Genomic DNA, 17,411 nt, shown 5'->3' on the forward strand with positions numbered 1-17,411 from the left:
CTGACGACAATGGCTGACAAAGAAATGGTGAATGGCCTACCAAAGCTTGCGGGTAAAGGAAGAGTCTGTGAGGTATGTATGAAAGGGAAGCAGATTCGTACAAACATACCAAAGCAGAGCAAGTGGAGAGCGAGTAGATGTCTGGAGCTGGTTCACACTGACATATGCGGTCCTATTGCACCTACCTCTGCGAGTGGGAAGAGGTACATAATCAACTTTATAGATGATTATAGTCGTAAGTGTTGGACGTCTTTCTTGGTTGAAAAATCAGAAGCATTCAAGGCGTTCAAGGAGTTCAGAGTGGCTGCTGAAAGAGAAAGTGGGGAGCTGCTGGTGTGTCTCAGGTCTGACAGAGGAGGTGAGTACAACTCAAGGAACTTCCAAGAGTATTGCACTGAGAATGGGATCAAGAGACATCTCACAACAGCATACACACCACAACAAAACGGAGTGGCAGAGAGGAAGAATAGAAGTCTGATGAACATGGTACGGTGCATGCTATTTGGGATGAAAGTGCCTATCAGATTCTGGCCAGAAGCAACGCAGTACGCAGTGCACATCCTGAACCGAAGCCCTACTGTGATACTAGGAAACATCACACCGTCTGAGAAGTGGAGCAGCATGAAGCCATCAGTGGATCATCTCAGGGTCTTCGGGTGCATTGCTTATGCGCATATACCATACGAGAAGCGAGTGAAGCTGGATGAGAAGAGCATCAAGTGTGTCATGTTTGGCGTTAGCAAAGAATCAAAGGCTTACCGCCTATATGATCCTGAAGGGAAGAGGATTCTGATCAGTAAAGATGTGAGATTTGATGAAGGAGAACGATGGGACTGGGAAGAGAACGAGGAAGACAATGAGCAGTTTATCGATGAAGGAGAGGAGCTGTGTCCAACAGAAGCAGAAGAAGTAAACAATGGAGAAAATAATGAGAATGGAGCTGAAGAGGGAGAAAACACTGAAGCGGAGCCAACACCACCTACACCACCTCTCGACGAGAATGAAGACATCAACCCAACTCAATAAGTAGCAGAAGGATCTCAGAGAAACAGAACTGGTAGAAGCAAGACAAAACCAGTATGGATGAGAGACTATGAGATGGGTTTGTTCATGGAAGAAGAGGAAGATCTGATGGTGCTGGTTACTGAGATAGGAGATCCAGAGAGGTTTGAGGAAGCGGTTCAGCACGACAAATGGAAGCTCGCAATGGAAGCTGAGATGAACTCGATAGAGGAAAACAATACTTGGGAACTTGTTGAGCTGCCAGAAGGTTCCAAGGTCATTGGTGTTAAATGGGTATTTAAGACCAAGCTGAACGAGAAAGGAGCTGTAGACAAGCACAAAGCGAGGTTGGTGGCAAAGGGTTTTCATCAAACTCATGGTGTTGACTTCTATGAAGTGTTTGCGCCGGTTGCGAGATGGGACACGATCCGTTTGTTGCTCAGTGTTGCTGCTAAAAGAGGTTGGTGTGTGTATCAACTGGATGTAAAAAGTGCATTTTTACACGGTGAGCTCAAGGAAGATGTGTACGTCGAGCAACCTAAAGGATTCGAGGTGGAAAATGAAGAGAGAAAAGTCTACAAGCTGAACAAGGCTCTGTATGGACTGAGACAAGCTCCAAGGGCTTGGTATAACAGGATCGAAGGGTACTTTGAGAAGGAGGGATTCAAAAAGTGTTATTGTGAACACACTTTGTTTGTAAAGATTGAAGGAAGCAACGTACTGATCGTCAGTGTATATGTTGACGATGTGATCTACACAAGTAACTCTGAGACAATGCGAGAAGCTTTCAAGGAATCAATGAAGTTGGAGTTTGCAATGTCTGATCTTGGAAAGATGAAGTACTTTCTTGGTGTGGAAGTAATTCAAGACCAGGAAGGGATTTTCATAAACCAGAAGAAGTATGCAAGTGAAGTGTTGAAGAGGTTTGGGATGGAGCACTGTAACTCTGTTAGGAATCCGACAGTACAAGGTTGCAAACTCACTAAGGAGGGAGTGGGTCCAGAGGTTGATGCTACGCTGTATAAGCAGATGGTTGGGAGTCTGAGGTACCTTACTGCTACACGACCTGATCTCATTTATTCAGTCAATCTCGTAAGCAGGTATATGGAAAAACCAAAGGAGCAACACCTTCTCGCTGTAAAGAGGATTCTTAGGTATGTTCAAGGGACAATGGAGCATGGAATACAGTATCAGTTCAACAACAAGGACGAGTTGATGGGTTTTGTTGATAGTGATTATGCTGGAGATGAAGATGATAGGAAGAGTACTTCTGGGTATGTGTTCTTGAACGGTGGAGGAGCCATCTCGTGGGCATCAAAGGAAGCAACCTATCGTCACTTTGTCAACAACTGAAGCATAATATGTATCAGCTGCAGCAGGGGCGTGTCAGGCAGTTTGGTTAAGGAATGTGCTAGAGGAGATCGGGTGTAAGCAAAGTGAGGAGACAGTTCTGTTTTGTGATAACAGTTCTACTATCAAGTTGTCTAAAAATCCTGTCTTTCATGGGAGAAGCAAGCATATTCAAGTAAGGTTTCATTTCTTGCGTGAGCTGGTAAGTGATGAGATAATAGAGCTGGAGTTCTGTCCTACCCAAGATCAGTTAGCAGACATAATGACGAAGGCAGTGAAGTTGGAAGTGTTCGAAAAGCTGAGAGGTTACATGGGAGTTCAGGTGAAGAATGGTTAAACTGGAAGACAAGAGTGTTTCCAGTTTAGGGGAGGAATTGAAGACTAAGTCATGAGTGAAGTCCGAGTCTTTAGGAGTTGTTCAATAAGTTAGTTGCGATCATTATGGATCTGCTGATTTGTAGGAAGTTGTTGCTTTGAATTTATTTTCGATCATAAGGTCTATATAAGACCATTGTTGTATTACTCTGTTTCTTAACACAGAACTTTTAAATCATTTCAGTAAAAGGCATTATTCAGTCGATTGTGTTCTCTTGATCCATCATTAACATGGTCTGCTAGACCTTTGGGCTTCGTTCTTTTATTTGTATCTCTTGTTGGGCTTGGGTTCGTTTTTATTAATCAAAACTTGATGGCAAAAAAAAAAAAAAACGATTTTGTAAATGTTATAATATGCCTGAAATATTTACACATTAAGCAAAATATGAGTTGATACCAATCCACTATACAAGTAATTTCCTCTATCCATAAATCAAAAGCTAAGAACAAGTTTATAGTACTAACACAGTCAAATTCAAAATAAAACGGTCAATTAACTAAAGAATTAGTCAAATTGTCTGACGAATCACGTGAGAGAGACCCTAAACCCTGCCTAACCTTCTTCCTCATCCAGAAGCACACCATCTTCTCCCCGATCCTCGCCGGCGCCGATTTGCTCCTTGTCAACTCCGGCCGCCGCACAAACCCTAATTCCACTTCTTCTCTGACATTGCTCGCCGACTCGTTAACCCCGTTCACCTTCCCGGTGGCTCCGGAAGGAACTCCCGGAATAGTGTTTGCCGATCTAACCGTTTGCTCTCTCTCGTTGCGTGATTCTGCTTCTCTTCGGTTATTTTCTTCCCAGAATCTGAACGCCAATGAAGACGAGCTGAACGGCGCCGATCTGCTCCTCGTCAGTAAAAATGCGTTCATCGGCGGCGTGGAAGACGGTGACGCAAGCAATGTAGAGATTTTGAATTTCTCTTCTTCTGCAGGTGGTTCCGTTGCCGGACGGTTCACTTGGTTTACTGGAGAATCCGAAAGCTTATTATCGCTCTTCGTTTCCTGCGGAGAACACGGAAACGTAAACGATCGCCATTTTGGCCAAAACGACGACGGTTTGATTTTCCCCGCGAAACCGTTGCAATAAAACGACGCGTTTCGGATCCACTCGCATCGTCTTCGGGTCGGGTTTTCGCGGGAACGGGGCTGAATTTTGGGCTTCGATCGCTTGACTCGGACCTGGCCCATGCAAGTAACTTTCGGTGAAGACGGTTCTTGACTCACCACCGCCACAGCGGATTTATTCCGGCGAACGAAGAGTGGACTCGCGCGTGACCTTCCTTTGCTTCGGCTTCGGCTTCGGCTTCGCCTCCTACTTCTGCTTATGCTTCCACCGTTACTTTTGCTTCTCAGAAACCCCATGAAAGGCGGTCGATATTTCGCGACCCGACCCGGGCTCGAAACGGGTCTCCGAGAACTCATCATCGTCTTCTTCTTTACTCGGTCTCCCTTCTTTTCTCTTCTGTCCAGTTTCCACTAAATTCTGCTTTCGTTTTGTCTGAACTCTGACTATTTGCGTTTTTACTTTCACCACTTGATATTTTTTAAAATAAAAGATTTTATTTTTCGTTGTCTGCAACGGGCAAATCGATTTTAGTGTCTTCTGTGACTAATGAGATCACTTTATAGTTTGCTTAATTTGATTTGCGGCTTACTTTGTTTGATTAACTTCTTAATTTACTTAACTTTCGTTCTTTTAAAGATTATGTGGTTCCATAACTAGTAGTAGAGATAAACAAGTACAGTTGATAACCCAACAACTTAACACTTAAGATTCCAACCTAGAAACTTAAACTCTTTTAAGACTATAATTTAATTATTCTTTTAATCTTCTTTTTTGCTGAGTCTTTGACAGTTTGACTACTTTGGAAGGATCTTTTAGAAAATTTATATCTATATTTGAGGGTGTCGCTTGTTGAGTATGAAAAGAAAAATCTTTTTGCTTCGTAAAATCTGATAACTTACGTTCGATAAGAAAAAAAAACTTATTACGTCATTTATAAAGATAGTTAGAATCACAAATGATCGATATAACGTAATATTTTTCTCTTTTTGGTGATGTACGACGTTTTCGATCATTAGTCATTTCTAACATCATACAAGCAACAATACTTTGCTATGTTTAGTAGGAGTACAGACTACAGAGTAACATTGATCTTAGTCTTAATTAGGCTTAAGAGAACTCTTTTTCAGAAATATATGAAATCCGTAATCTATCAGTCAGATTAACGCGGCTTAGATACTAGAGATAGTTGTCGAAACCAATGTTAATAACTTAATATTATTATTATACTAAAATTTCTATAGGAAAATTCATATGGATGAGCACAAAAAAATGGACCCGATTACGGAAAAATTGCAATTTATTGGCCAATAATAATAAGAGATCACTAGAACTTGATGGTCTTAAAGCAGAATCCATGATAAGTCTTTTAGGACATCAAGTATGAATTTGACATTGCTTTTGATGTACATGATTTGAAGATGACTAAAAACATAAAGTGAAATCTCCTTCGGACAAATGAAAGCAGCATTCGACTCTTGTCTACCCACAAGTAAAAAAGTGATATATCCATTTTTTTGTGGTTATGACTGAAATTTCGTAACTATAGACAAATTTACCATGTATTACAACAAAAAAAACTGTAGTTAGCAAAGAAAGAAATCAAAAACAAAAACATGGCGTTTTTGCTACGAAACAAAACCGTGGTAAAAATGTGGCAAATTCGTGACTATGGCGGAAATTTTTACTACTGACTGTTATCGACACCCTCACTAACCCATGAAAACGTATCCACCCAAAATATATTTATCGTTTGCTCTCAAAGAACCAAAATAATCATATGGGAACTCAACATAGTAAAGTATTTTTTAACATGTTTACCAAAAAAAACATAGTAAAGTATTATTGTAAATACACTAAAGCAAAAGCATGGCATAGAAACGAACATTCAACCCTTTACAAAAAGTGATTTCCTTATTAGAACTTATTGCTTGCCTATTTCTATACAAACTCATAGATGTTACTTTTCAAACATTATCTTCGAATATAACTTTTTTCACCACATGTGCGTGAGACTTTAGTGTCTAAAGAAAACGTAATATAGAGATCCGCTTTACACGGAAAAAAAAGTTTTTTCACTCTTGCGTGTAGTGACAAAGAGAAGAAGACACTTCAAAGACGACAATCACACGGGAAAGACACGAACCTAGAACATTTTCCTCTTTCAATGTGAACTCAAGTAACAAATCGTAGTCTCTTACCAGTTCTTTTCATAAACTAGAACATTCTAAATGCTTAGACATGCATGTGATACAAAAAAAACAACAAGAATAAACAATTTAAGACCGGCTTAGCACGACCATATTTTATGACATTCATGTTGAGAAAATGTTGAACTATTGGAAGTTACTGGGCTAAAATCACTTTTTGACCTAACTAAAAATGTCAAAATTCAGATATAGTTAGGAATCCGAGGTCTATTTGTAGTTCTACTAGATGAAGGGGATGTGCTGCTATTATAAACAAACAAACTTCTATTAGATACACTAGTGTTAGTGCTTGAATCCCCAAAAACTAGAGACCAATGAACTTTTCTCTTCAATGTATGAAGCAATGCCTCTTTCAATATAGATATGCCAATAGGAAGGAAAAAATGAAATAAAATATGACTTAGTAAGTGTGAAGAAAGATCCTATTGTGAGTTTTGACGCTCGATAGGTGATTGAGATCATCTTGAACTCAGCAAAACAGTTTTGAAGCTAAACTGCTATTTTTTATATACACTTGGGACTAATCTGAAACTATGAAGGAAAACAGAAGTCGGCGAAGGTTTCGTGTTGGGTTTCATGGGCCAGTCAGGTTTAGGAAATAAATAATGTCGGGTCGTTACCAAACTCTCTGGCTTATACGCTAATGGCCCAAAAACAAAGTGGACCGACGGAAAGATAAAGTTTCATAACGAAAATGTTTAGAAATCATAACATTAGGTGAAATGTCCATATCCCCAAATTAACTACCTATTAGTATTATACATTGTCAGAAGCATATTTTATTATACGTACACTATATACACACATACGATGTGTTGGACGACAATAGAATCATATGATTAGTTGAAATTATTAAATTCCAACGGCTAGTTCGCAGTTTATTTATATCCATATATGAAAACAGGAACAGCTTTATTATAAGCAAAAAGGTTTTCTGTTCATGGAAGATCAAGATGCCACATGGGAGATTTCAAAATGCATTTTTATTATGAGATTTGTGAGAACATAAGAAGACTGGTACAAGCTGGCCACAGATAAGGAAAACTTGTTGGGCTCGACATCAAAAGTCAATGGTATTGGTATAGGCAGGTAATACTCTATCCATTGGACAAAACTAATTTACTCTTCAATCATCTTATTGAAGATGTGGTATTCTGGCGATATAATGAACTATATAAAAATCATTGTGATGTTTATTTGATGGATATATGTTCAGAGAAAATTTTGTTTTACAGTTTCCTAATTTTGTCCTGATAAATATATGTTGTTACATGAATTTGTGTTATATGTCCAATAATTTCGATGTTCGTTCATTTATTGAAAAATTACTTAGAAATGTGGTGGATCTGTCCGAAAATAGGATATGGTGATCAATGATAAACTAGTTTTCATGATGTTTGTCAATCCAAAGATATAAATGTTATATGGTGACATATTAGAGCATTTCTAAATTGATAAAAAGGCGGTCTAGCTGGTGGTTGATATTTTTGTTGACATGTTTGGTCGTTCTACTTCTAGTTATGCAAGCGTGTACATGACCCCACATACTCATATACGAATTCTGCAGATGAAATATTGTGTAATGTGTATAGGCCTTTTTTAGCTGCAGACGAATAAAAACTTTCAACTGTTTAGCGTAGGCTTTTTAGCTTGTGAGAGAGAGAGAGATAAGAAACACCATCTGTAAGACGTTTGAGGAAACACTTTAGGTCTCTAATGTCTATTTGGTTGCCATAGGTGCTTCTTAGAAGCACTCAAATTTGTAAATACCATGTTTTACTCTGTTTTTGCTGGGTAATTTCAAATCAAATTACCACAAGAAGTTTATGGAAAAAAAAAGTAAATAGAAATGGTAATTACGAAGCTGTTAAAAAGAAAAAGGAAAGTGGGGCCCACAGAGCGGCCCAATAAAGACATACCGTCACAAATACTCAACCCACATCTTTGAATCAAATCCCATTTCTCTCTATCTTGGCAATAATAACGATAATGTGAAGCTGAGAAGACATCTTCGCACCTCAGTAAAGATCCTGATCTCACCCGTTTCAGCTATACTGCCTTTTCCTCTTCTTTCTCCGATAACAAGCTCACAGAGAAGCGCGTTTTGAAGTTGTTGGGGACTCTCCAGCGTTATTTAAAAAAAAAAAAAAAATCTGGAGCCTCTCCTACACCTTAACAGATCTCTCTACCGCAGGTACGCTTCCCAGAGTTCAAGATCAATTGTTGAGTTGAACTATTAACTTAGCTCACAGATATAGAGATCTGGCAATATATCGTGTGATATTTCCTTGGAGTTTTGGTGTGAAATGTTAAAAGCTTTATTGTCTTATTGAGTGTTTTGCTGAGGAGAGGAGTGTATTAGTTAGAGATGACATCTAGATTCAGGTAGGTTTCTTTGAAATGACTATTTTGTTTTTGACTTAATGGGGATCATACAGGAGGAGGAATTAGATGGGGAAAAAAGCGAAATGGTTTTCATGCGTTAAGAAAGCTTTCAGCCCTGATTCTAACAAGGTCTTGTGTAGTTTCTATATATATATATATATTATTCATTATTCTTTTGGTGTGTCTTCTTGACATCTTTGATGTTTTTTTTTCAGAAGTCGTCGAAACACAAATCGCCTGAGAGCCCCAATGGTTTGACCTCTAACCCTCCTCCTCCTCCTCCTCCTCCTCCTCCTCTTGAGGTGAGAGTAGCTGAAGTGGTTGTTGAACGGAACAGCAATCCTTCCCCTCCTTCGACAGATGCTATGAATGCTACTACGTCTGATATTCCTGTAGTACTAGTCCCTTCTTCATCTGCTCCTCCTGAGGTGGTTCCTCGTCGTGCTGCAGCTACTAGGTTTCTTGGGAAGTCAAACGAAGAAGCTGCTGCAGTATTGATTCAGACTATCTTTAGAGGCTATTTGGTATGTTCTCAATTCTCATTATACACTTCCACGTCCTTGGAACCAAGCCTCATTAGTTTTTTTTGGTTGCTTTGCTGTAAATTTACTTGTAGGATTATATAACTCTTAATCTTGTTGTGTAATACAGGCGAGGAGAGCACTGCGGGCTAGGAGGGGTTTGGTCAGGCTTAAGTTATTGATGGAAGGATCTGTCGTTAAACGTCAAGCTGCAAATACTTTAAAATGTATGCAGACTCTCTCCCGTGTACAGTCACAGATCCGAGCTAGGAGAATCAGGATGTCTGAAGAGAATCAGGCTCGCCAGAAACAACTCCTTCAGAAGCATGCCAAAGAGCTTGCTGGCTTCAAGGTCTCTCTCTCTCTCTCTCTCTCAGTTTTTTTAAGCATTACTATTCACAATGTCATAACTGATGCATAGTTGCCTACTGACATCATTAATCAATTATCTTTTTTGGAGTCTTGTTGGCTTATGCTAATAATAGTTTCTCTATTGCTGGTCTCAGAACGGGGATAACTGGGATGATAGCATTCAATCAAAGGAAAAGGTTGAAGCAAAATTGCTGAGCAAGTACGAGGCAACTATGAGAAGGGAAAGAGCATTGGCCTATGCCTACTCTCATCAGGTATTCCACAATTAATGTAACATATAAAAAGTGGACGCATACATTAGGACTGAATGTTGTCCTGATGTGTTCATGTTTGCACAGCAAAACTGGAAGAACAATTCTAAATCCGGAAACCCTATGTTCATGGACCCGAGCAATCCTACATGGGGTTGGAGCTGGTTAGAGAGATGGATGGCTGGTCGGCCATTAGACAACAACAGTTCCGAGAAAGAACAAAACAACGATAATGCTGCCTCAGTCACAAATTCTATAAACCGCAAGAACTCAACACAACCAAACACACCATCATCCGCAAGAGGTGGTGGTGGTGGTACTCCAAGAAACAAAAACAGTTTCTTCTCTCCTCCAACTCCCTCGAGACTAAACCCTTCCTCCAGAAAATCTAAAGACGAGGACGACGACGCCAAAAGCACAATCTCGGTTCTGTCCGAGAGGAACCGTAGACACAGCATCGCTGGTTCGTCAGTAAGAGACGACGAGAGCCTTACCTGCTCGCAGACTCTCCCGAGCTATATGGTTCCGACTAAATCAGCTAGAGCTAGGGTCAAGCCGCAGAGTCCATCAAGTGGTAGTACTACCACACAGCAGGAGAGCGATGGCTTTGCAGACAAGGAGGCATCATCGGCTAAGAAACGCCTCTCTTATACGAATTCACCTGCATTGCCTAAACCAAGGCGGTTCTCAGCTCCTCCTAAGGTGGAGAGTTGCAGCGTCGCCTTGACCAATGGAGTAGGTAGCTGAAGGTATTTACTATTTTACTGTCTTCTTTCATATATTTATTTCCCCTTGAGGTGAGTTGTATCATGTTTGTTAGGTGTCCCCCCTTGTCAGTTGGTAATTCATTTGTGCAGCATTTGTAAGCGCCTGTCATTTATTTATTTTACTACAAAAAATTATTATTCGAACAACGATAAATTCATGTATTTTTTTGTTTTGTTTTTTTTTCTTTGAATATTGAAGAGGTTTATTTATATAGGAATCCCTCCTACCCCTTTATTATATATGTTAAAATTAAATTTTAATTTAAATAAATTAAATTCGGTGAATATTACAGTAGAGGAATCCTCTGAGCGAGAAAGAAGGTATTGACTTTGACTTAGTTAACCGGCCAAATAAAAAATTTGGAAATACTCACATAAACCGACCTCTTCCCCACGCAAAAATAAAATTAAGACAAAAAAGGAGGCAGACAGAGATCTTTTTATGTTCGGTTTTGTTTTCCTCTTTCCTCTTTCCTCTTGAAGAAGAACCCTAAAACCCATCCCCCGCGCATCCCCGATCTGATAGAGAGAAGAATCGATAATCGAAGAATATTATATTTGTTTAATCCAATTTCATCTGGTGTAGCTTCTTCGCTCAAACCTACGTGAACAACGATACGATGGTAAGTTCATAAATCTCATCTCATTTTTTTTTCGTTTATCCTCGAATTCTTTCATCATTGTCGCTGGACTCTCGTGGAAAATCATTTTGGTGATATTGAATCCCTTCTTTCTATCTGTGGCCTATTGTGGTTATAACGGAGAGAGATTGATCTAAATCTGTGGTTCTGTGAAAGCAATCGAGAATGTTTTTTTTTTTTTTTTTAAATTTTGTATCTGAGTGAGTGACGTTTTGGTTGGTATTTGCAACAGGCTACGCCAATGGTTGCAGGTGCTGCAGTAGCTGCTGCTGCTATAGCTGGTAGATACGGTATACTCGCTTGGCAAGCTTTCAAGGCCAGGCCCATCGTTCCTAGAATGCGCAGGTTCTATGAAGGTGGTTTCCAAGCTGCCATGACACGGCGCGAAGCTGCTCTCATTCTTGGTGTTAGGTCTGTCTTTACTTCCTCATTCATCTCTTTTTCATTTGCTTCTCAAATTGGAAAAAAAAATGGTATTGGGATCATTCATCCGGGATGTAACCAGCTAGAGTTAGGTTGACTAATGCATTTCTACTGTTTTGAGTTTGTGCTGTGTAGCTTAATAAATCCTGACATTCAATTTACTTGAGACTAAGCCAACCTCCTTGTAATTATTAGATTAACGTCCTAATTTAATTGGTTCTCTGGTGAGATTTTGGCTGAGTTTTTAATGTGTGTTTGTGGTGTTTTTTTCTTTTGGCCATAATAATAATAACAGGGAGAGGGTAGTGGCGGAGAAGGTGAAAGAAGCTCACAGGAGAGTGATGGTAGCAAACCACCCTGACGCTGGAGGTAGTCACTATCTTGCTTCTAAGATCAATGAAGCCAAAGATATCATGCTTGGCAAATCCAATAACTCTGGCTCTGCTTTTTGATTCTCTCTCTCTCATTTTTGAGTGTTTAATACAAATCATCCCCCCCCCCCCCAACAAGCAAAACTCTTTCTTGTCTCTTCATTTTGAATGTGCTACCAATTTCTTGTTGTATATCATTATTATCTTCCCAAAGAAGAAGGTGATCAATATTTGTTATATGATACAAACACCTTAGCCTGTGTAATCAGACACATGTACTGAATAAAAAAAAGAAATTGATTAATTATTGGGTGTATCAGCTCAGAATTCACAAAATGTTAGCTTTCTTTTCAAAGCTTGGGGTTATTATATCAGAAGAAGAAGACCATTGACAAATTCTCCGGAAGAAAATTCTGCTTAATGATGGGCCTATCTGTTAATGGGCCGAGTATTCATAATTCGCCTGAGGAGGAGGTACATTGCGCATATATATATCAGGGGAGTCACAGGCATCACTAGGGTTAGGGTTTTCACAGCCGCTTTAAAAAACATATCACCTCTTTGCTTTTGCTGTTGATCATCATCACCTCCATCTAGAAACATGGGGTACGTTTCTCCTTTCTTAGCTTCTCCCTATGTTGTCTCTCTGTTAGCGTTTCATCTAGCTGATTTTGGAGATTTTGAGTATAGTAGGAATCCATGTGGTAGATGTGGATATTTAAGTTGCTCTGTGCTGTAATCTGTACATGTCTTATTTAGTTTTTGTTTGGAAAATGAAGTTATATGTTCTAACTGAATACTTGGTTGAATCGCTGATTGATTGTTAGACCTGAACTGCATTTTTTTATCAACTGAATTATTACAGTAAGACAAGGGGTATGGGAGCAGGGCGCAAGCTCAAAAGACTCCGGATCAATCAGAGGTGGGCTGACAAGCAGTACAAGAAGTCACATCAGGGGAATGAATGGAAGAAGCCTTTCGCTGGTTCTTCCCACGCCAAGGGCATCGTTCTTGAGAAAATGTAAGGCCTTTCAAAATTTAGAGTTTTAAAATAGTATATTGAGCTGATCTATGTGTTTTGATCATGCAGCGGTATTGAGGCTAAGCAGCCTAACTCTGCTATCCGTAAGTGTGCTAGAGTTCAGCTTATCAAGAACGGCAAGAAGATTGCCGCTTTTGTCCCCAACGATGGTTGCTTGAACTACATTGAGGAAAATGTATAGTCTTTTTTTTTTTTTTAAATTAAGATCCCTTTCCAACTAATCATGATTAAGCTTTGATGTTTTTCTGTTAGATCGCTGATTCTATGTTTGTTGTTGACAGGACGAGGTGTTGATTGCTGGATTTGGGCGTAAAGGTCATGCTGTGGGAGATATTCCCGGAGTTAGGTTCAAGGTCGTCAAGGTTTCTGGTGTCTCACTCTTGGCCCTCTTCAAGGAGAAGAAGGAGAAGCCAAGATCTTAAACAATGCTTTTGAAATTGATTTTGATGTTATAAGAGCCTTTTTGGTAGTTGAATTTCAAAGAACTCTAATGTTCTCTTCTATTCTACTTAAGATTCCAAAACTATGTGTTTTAAACTTTTTTTTCTCAATGAGTCTTTGAGTTTAGTTTTGACCTTATTTTTATTTGTATAACGAATCAGTTTTCTCCCATTTCTAATCATTTGGATCATATTCTTATTGTGCTTAACGTTGGCTATGAATCGTGACTTATCATTGTCACTTCGCTATGCGGATTCGATTTATCAAGTATCCTAAGCATGACATGTCAAGAACCATTGATCATAAAGTACATGAGAGGTGAAGACGCAAGAACATAAGTCCATGAACAAGAACAACAAGGAGCCTGATCAAAACTTCATGTATAAAATTGATTTTGATTGTACGCATTCCGAAACTTGAATTATATATTTGATGATCAATCTTATCTATAATATTTTTTTTTAGTGAACCTGCATATAAATGATTCAAAAGAGTATTGAACTTTTTTTTTGTAACATCAAAAGTGCACTGAACATTCAATTTTGTATAAAAGATCCAAGACTTAAAATAAATGACTGATGAAAATACATTAGCCGCGTCCGAGCACAATGGAGACATTATTGTTGTTAGAAATCGTTGGAATCATCTCAAGCAACTCTTGAAACCATGTTGGATCATCACTGCAGCGGACATCTTTGAACACTACAACTAGCGTCTCTAGTGTCTCTACGTTTTTCAGCACCATTTCTATGAACGAAGCCACGAGTTTCAAATACCACGTTGCATCCTTAAAACGAAAAACAATTGAGGTAGGAAACCCTTCATATTTTGATCTCCAACATTGATCCAGATTCAAGCCTTGCGAACCCAAATACGTGTCCAGATCCCGATCCTGTTTAGCATAAAAAGTGTAAATCCAACACATGTGATTTAAAAAAAAATCAAATCAAATCCTATACACATAATTAGGTGAAAGACATATTCCTTAATTTGCATGGTATAAAAGAGATTTCGAGTGAAAAAAAGTTACCTCTATGCATATCGGTTCCCTGGCGTGTACTATAAGCTTCTTTAATCCAGGGGAATTTTGTAATAACCTTGCTATACCAGGAATAACAGATCTTGCAAACATGGTCTTAAAAGTCAAAGTGTGGACCTTGTTGAGCGTTGAGAAAGGAACACCCCGGAGTTCGGCGAGAGATATGATCTATGCATAATTAAACGATGAAAAAATAGTCATGCATGGCCGAATGAAATATAAATTTTTGCTAAAAGTTTCGCAAAGCACCATGGTCTGATCAGGAAATGTAAGAATAGTAAACAAAAAAATAATAATCATATATTAATATATATACCTGAAGAAAGGCTGTCTTAAAAGTAAGCTCCTCTACGTTACTCAGTTTTGCTAGCATCTTTAGCAACATGTTTTCAAGTTGAAGAAAATCAGCTTTCACATCATCATCATCATTATCAGAATAATGCCTGTCCATGCGAATGTTAACTCTGGCTTTGGTCAAAGAGGAGACATCAACTAAAGTACATGGTTCCTCAGTGTTTTTCAAATCCAAATAACGGAGGTGCGGTGCTACAATCTCAAATAAACCTGGAGTGTCGGACTGATGGCGAATGATTTTCAATGTTGTCATAGTAGGTGACGAATTACTCAGATCAAGACGATGGACTCCACCACAGTAACCCAGAGTCAAGGTTTCAAGAGCTGGACAGCCAGAGAGAAAATCATGATCAGGAGATTGAGAACAGTAGCCCAACCTCAATGTCCTTAGAGATTTCCAAGAAACTAATGTGAATCCGCGGGTGTGGATCGTAAGAAAATCGAGGCTGAGGTTCTCTAAGGAAGAACTACGATATAACAAGTGTGGGAAACGATAAGTCTCGCCATAAACACGATAGTTGAAGGACAGAAACAGCTCCTCCACATTACGGGACACAGCGAACTCGATCCAGCTATCAATCTGGCCGGGTTCAAGTTCAGGGACCCACTCTGGCACACAAAGATGGAAACTCTTGATTTTCGGAGCCTTGTAGGAGATTAGGGTTTGGTTTATATCGCGAACCCTCGGCTTTCCGCAGCTATAGTCACCAAAATGGATACAGGGTGTCTCGCACCATACATGCCTCCATCTTCTGGACAAGGTTGAAGTTCTGATCCCGTGATCGATGGGAATAAAGGAGAGGATATGGTGGAGTATCACGTCTGGCATTGAGCTTATGGAATCAACTCTTCTCATCATATGATCCATTGAAGCTCGTTTGTTTTTGAGGTTACTAGGGTTTCTACCACTTCCTACGTTGTTGGGTATTTCATTAGTTTAGTGAATCTTTATTTTTAAATTGATGTACAGATAACATATCGTACGCATTAACTACATACCAAATACAGTATAGAGGGGATTACTAAATTTTAGCAAATCAAATAATTTCAGAAATTTAGTGAATCAAAATTCTGCAATTCAAATATTTATTACATAACTTATGTGAATCTAAATATACGGTTATGTACTCTAATTAATTAGAATAATATAATAGCATTATTTTGTATTCTAACTAATGGAAACTAACCATCAGCGTACATAGCCCAATGTATAAGTTCCACTGTCTACATAAATAATGATTTGGTAAGCATAGTATAAGGTTCATACAGTAATAATTGTATTGTCCTAAGTATTACATAGTACATCGCCCTCTTGTATACAAGGATATATTTCAATTTCATAGCATTTTATCTATTTGTTTCACATTCCATTATCTTTAGCTTCTGCATTTTTCACTATATACAGTGAAACCTCTATAAATTAATAATATTGGTACTACACCAAAACTATATTTTTTTATTAATTTATAGAGATTATTAATTTATCGAGATACTAATTGAACCAAAAATTCAATTTGGGACTATGAAATTATATTAATTTATAGAGATATTAATCTATCGATTATTAATTTAAAGATGTTATACTGTATTTTTACTATTGTAGATTATGTAAATATCAACCAACAACAATAGAAAACATAAGTAGTATTTGTTACATATAATATTTATATTAATTTTCACTCCACGCAAAACACAGATTGCTATCTAACATTTCTCTCAGTCTGAATAACCTAATTTCCTTTTCGATTGTGTTTGTAAAAAACGAAAAGATGATCTTCGCTACCAAATAGAAGGTAAGTATCATTTTCGTCTACACGTTAAGCTACTATGCGATAAGTGATTATTTGACCTAAAAACTTTTAAAAAATGAGATAGCCCATCATAGAACAAATTATATATTTAACAAAAAGTAAAATATTGTATATTAATTAAAAAGTTTGATTCAATCAAATATATAAATTTTAGTTTTCCATATAATATATTTTTGTTAATTTTGATATAAACTCATCCTGCCCAATGTCAGTAGCCGGAATTTTGATGTTGTATTCCAATTATCTAGACCAAAAACCGAACCAAAATAAAGAAAGTGATCTAAATTTTGTAATACCGTATAAACTAAATGAATGTTATTTTTTAAAAACTATAGTATATAGATATTGTTCTATATAAATTGATCAAACCAAATAAACTAATTAATTAATACATAGTGTTATAGGTATATGTAAATTACATAATATAATTGATGATATATATATGCAGTTTATTTTATTGATATGATCTTGATATTTAAGATGGTAATTTTAATATTTTGTTATTTTTAAATAAAGTATTTCATTGATATACATTTGTGCTACAATTTAGTTATTTAATAATATTATGATATTATTATTCCTTTTTATTTTTATCTTATAAAATTATAATGAAATGTTTTTACTTAATTACTTTTAAATAGTTAATAAAATATAAAAATTATAATTAAAAACTAGAGTACTGTGTAATAAATTTGAGTTTTATTTATACAAAATTAAATTGACAAAATGTTATAAAATAAATACAGTTTGAATTTTTGGTACAAAACCGAATAAACTAAAACCGATATTCTATAATCCAAATCAAGCCAAAGTAGATATACTTTTAATATAATATCTAATTTTAATAAACTAAAATACGGAACCAAAACCGGACCGAAATCCGGATTGAACAACCTTACTTTTGAATATATAATTTTTACATTCGCGTTACCCCGTGCAAATAGTGACCTCATGCCTATTGAGTAAGTAAAAATACTCAACAATACCCCC

The 17,411-nt window shown here is 37.6% G+C and overlaps 5 protein-coding genes across 7 annotated transcripts; 3 read left to right on the top strand and 2 right to left on the bottom strand.

Annotated features, from left to right (window-relative positions):
* Window positions 1-3,050: 3,050 nt before the first annotated feature.
* On the bottom strand, window positions 3,051-4,332 carry LOC108846439 (uncharacterized). Its single transcript, XM_018619667.2, has one exon. It carries the CDS (start codon window positions 4,153-4,155, stop codon window positions 3,217-3,219), a length of 939 nt encoding a protein of 312 aa, XP_018475169.1. The 5' UTR covers window positions 4,156-4,332; the 3' UTR covers window positions 3,051-3,216.
* Window positions 4,333-7,933: 3,601 nt separating this feature from the next.
* On the top strand, window positions 7,934-10,509 carry LOC108844226 (protein IQ-DOMAIN 2). 2 transcript variants are annotated; one of them, XM_018617447.2, is made up of 6 exons: window positions 7,934-8,197; window positions 8,442-8,517; window positions 8,604-8,912; window positions 9,040-9,261; window positions 9,416-9,535; window positions 9,620-10,509. In XM_018617447.2, the coding sequence occupies exons 2-6, from the start codon at window positions 8,455-8,457 to the stop codon at window positions 10,277-10,279; spliced, it is 1,374 nt and encodes a 457-aa protein (XP_018472949.1). In that variant the 5' UTR covers window positions 7,934-8,197; window positions 8,442-8,454; the 3' UTR covers window positions 10,280-10,509. The 2 variants fall into 2 exon arrangements, with proteins under 2 accessions (XP_018472949.1, XP_056861549.1); XM_057005569.1 differs by lacking the exon at window positions 8,442-8,517 and having other exon boundaries at window positions 7,935-8,197.
* A 214-nt stretch (window positions 10,510-10,723) lies between these two features.
* LOC108844782 (mitochondrial import inner membrane translocase subunit TIM14-3) lies at window positions 10,724-12,038 on the top strand. 2 transcript variants are annotated; one of them, XM_018618080.2, is made up of 3 exons: window positions 10,724-10,916; window positions 11,172-11,351; window positions 11,659-12,038. In XM_018618080.2, coding segments are annotated over exons 1-3 (339 nt in total). In that variant the 5' UTR covers window positions 10,724-10,914; the 3' UTR covers window positions 11,816-12,038. The 2 variants fall into 2 exon arrangements, with proteins under 2 accessions (XP_018473582.1, XP_018473581.1); XM_018618079.2 differs by having other exon boundaries at window positions 10,727-10,922; window positions 11,173-11,351.
* Window positions 12,039-12,183: 145 nt separating this feature from the next.
* On the top strand, window positions 12,184-13,355 carry LOC108844572 (40S ribosomal protein S23-2). The gene is made up of 4 exons (XM_018617852.2): window positions 12,184-12,340; window positions 12,600-12,755; window positions 12,825-12,951; window positions 13,058-13,355. The coding sequence occupies exons 1-4, from the start codon at window positions 12,336-12,338 to the stop codon at window positions 13,196-13,198; spliced, it is 429 nt and encodes a 142-aa protein (XP_018473354.1). The 5' UTR covers window positions 12,184-12,335; the 3' UTR covers window positions 13,199-13,355.
* A 370-nt stretch (window positions 13,356-13,725) lies between these two features.
* Window positions 13,726-15,518, bottom strand: LOC108846880 (putative F-box/LRR-repeat protein At3g28410). The gene is made up of 3 exons (XM_057005568.1): window positions 14,573-15,518; window positions 14,248-14,424; window positions 13,726-14,109 (listed from the first exon to the last, which is right to left on the bottom strand). Exons 1-3 carry the CDS (start codon window positions 15,476-15,478, stop codon window positions 13,807-13,809), a joined length of 1,386 nt encoding a protein of 461 aa, XP_056861548.1. The 5' UTR covers window positions 15,479-15,518; the 3' UTR covers window positions 13,726-13,806.
* Between the last annotated feature and the right edge of the window lie 1,893 nt (window positions 15,519-17,411).

This window comes from Raphanus sativus, chromosome 3 (assembly GCF_000801105.2).
Source record: "Raphanus sativus cultivar WK10039 chromosome 3, ASM80110v3, whole genome shotgun sequence".
In the NCBI taxonomy this organism is placed as follows: Eukaryota; Viridiplantae; Streptophyta; class Magnoliopsida; order Brassicales; family Brassicaceae; genus Raphanus; species Raphanus sativus.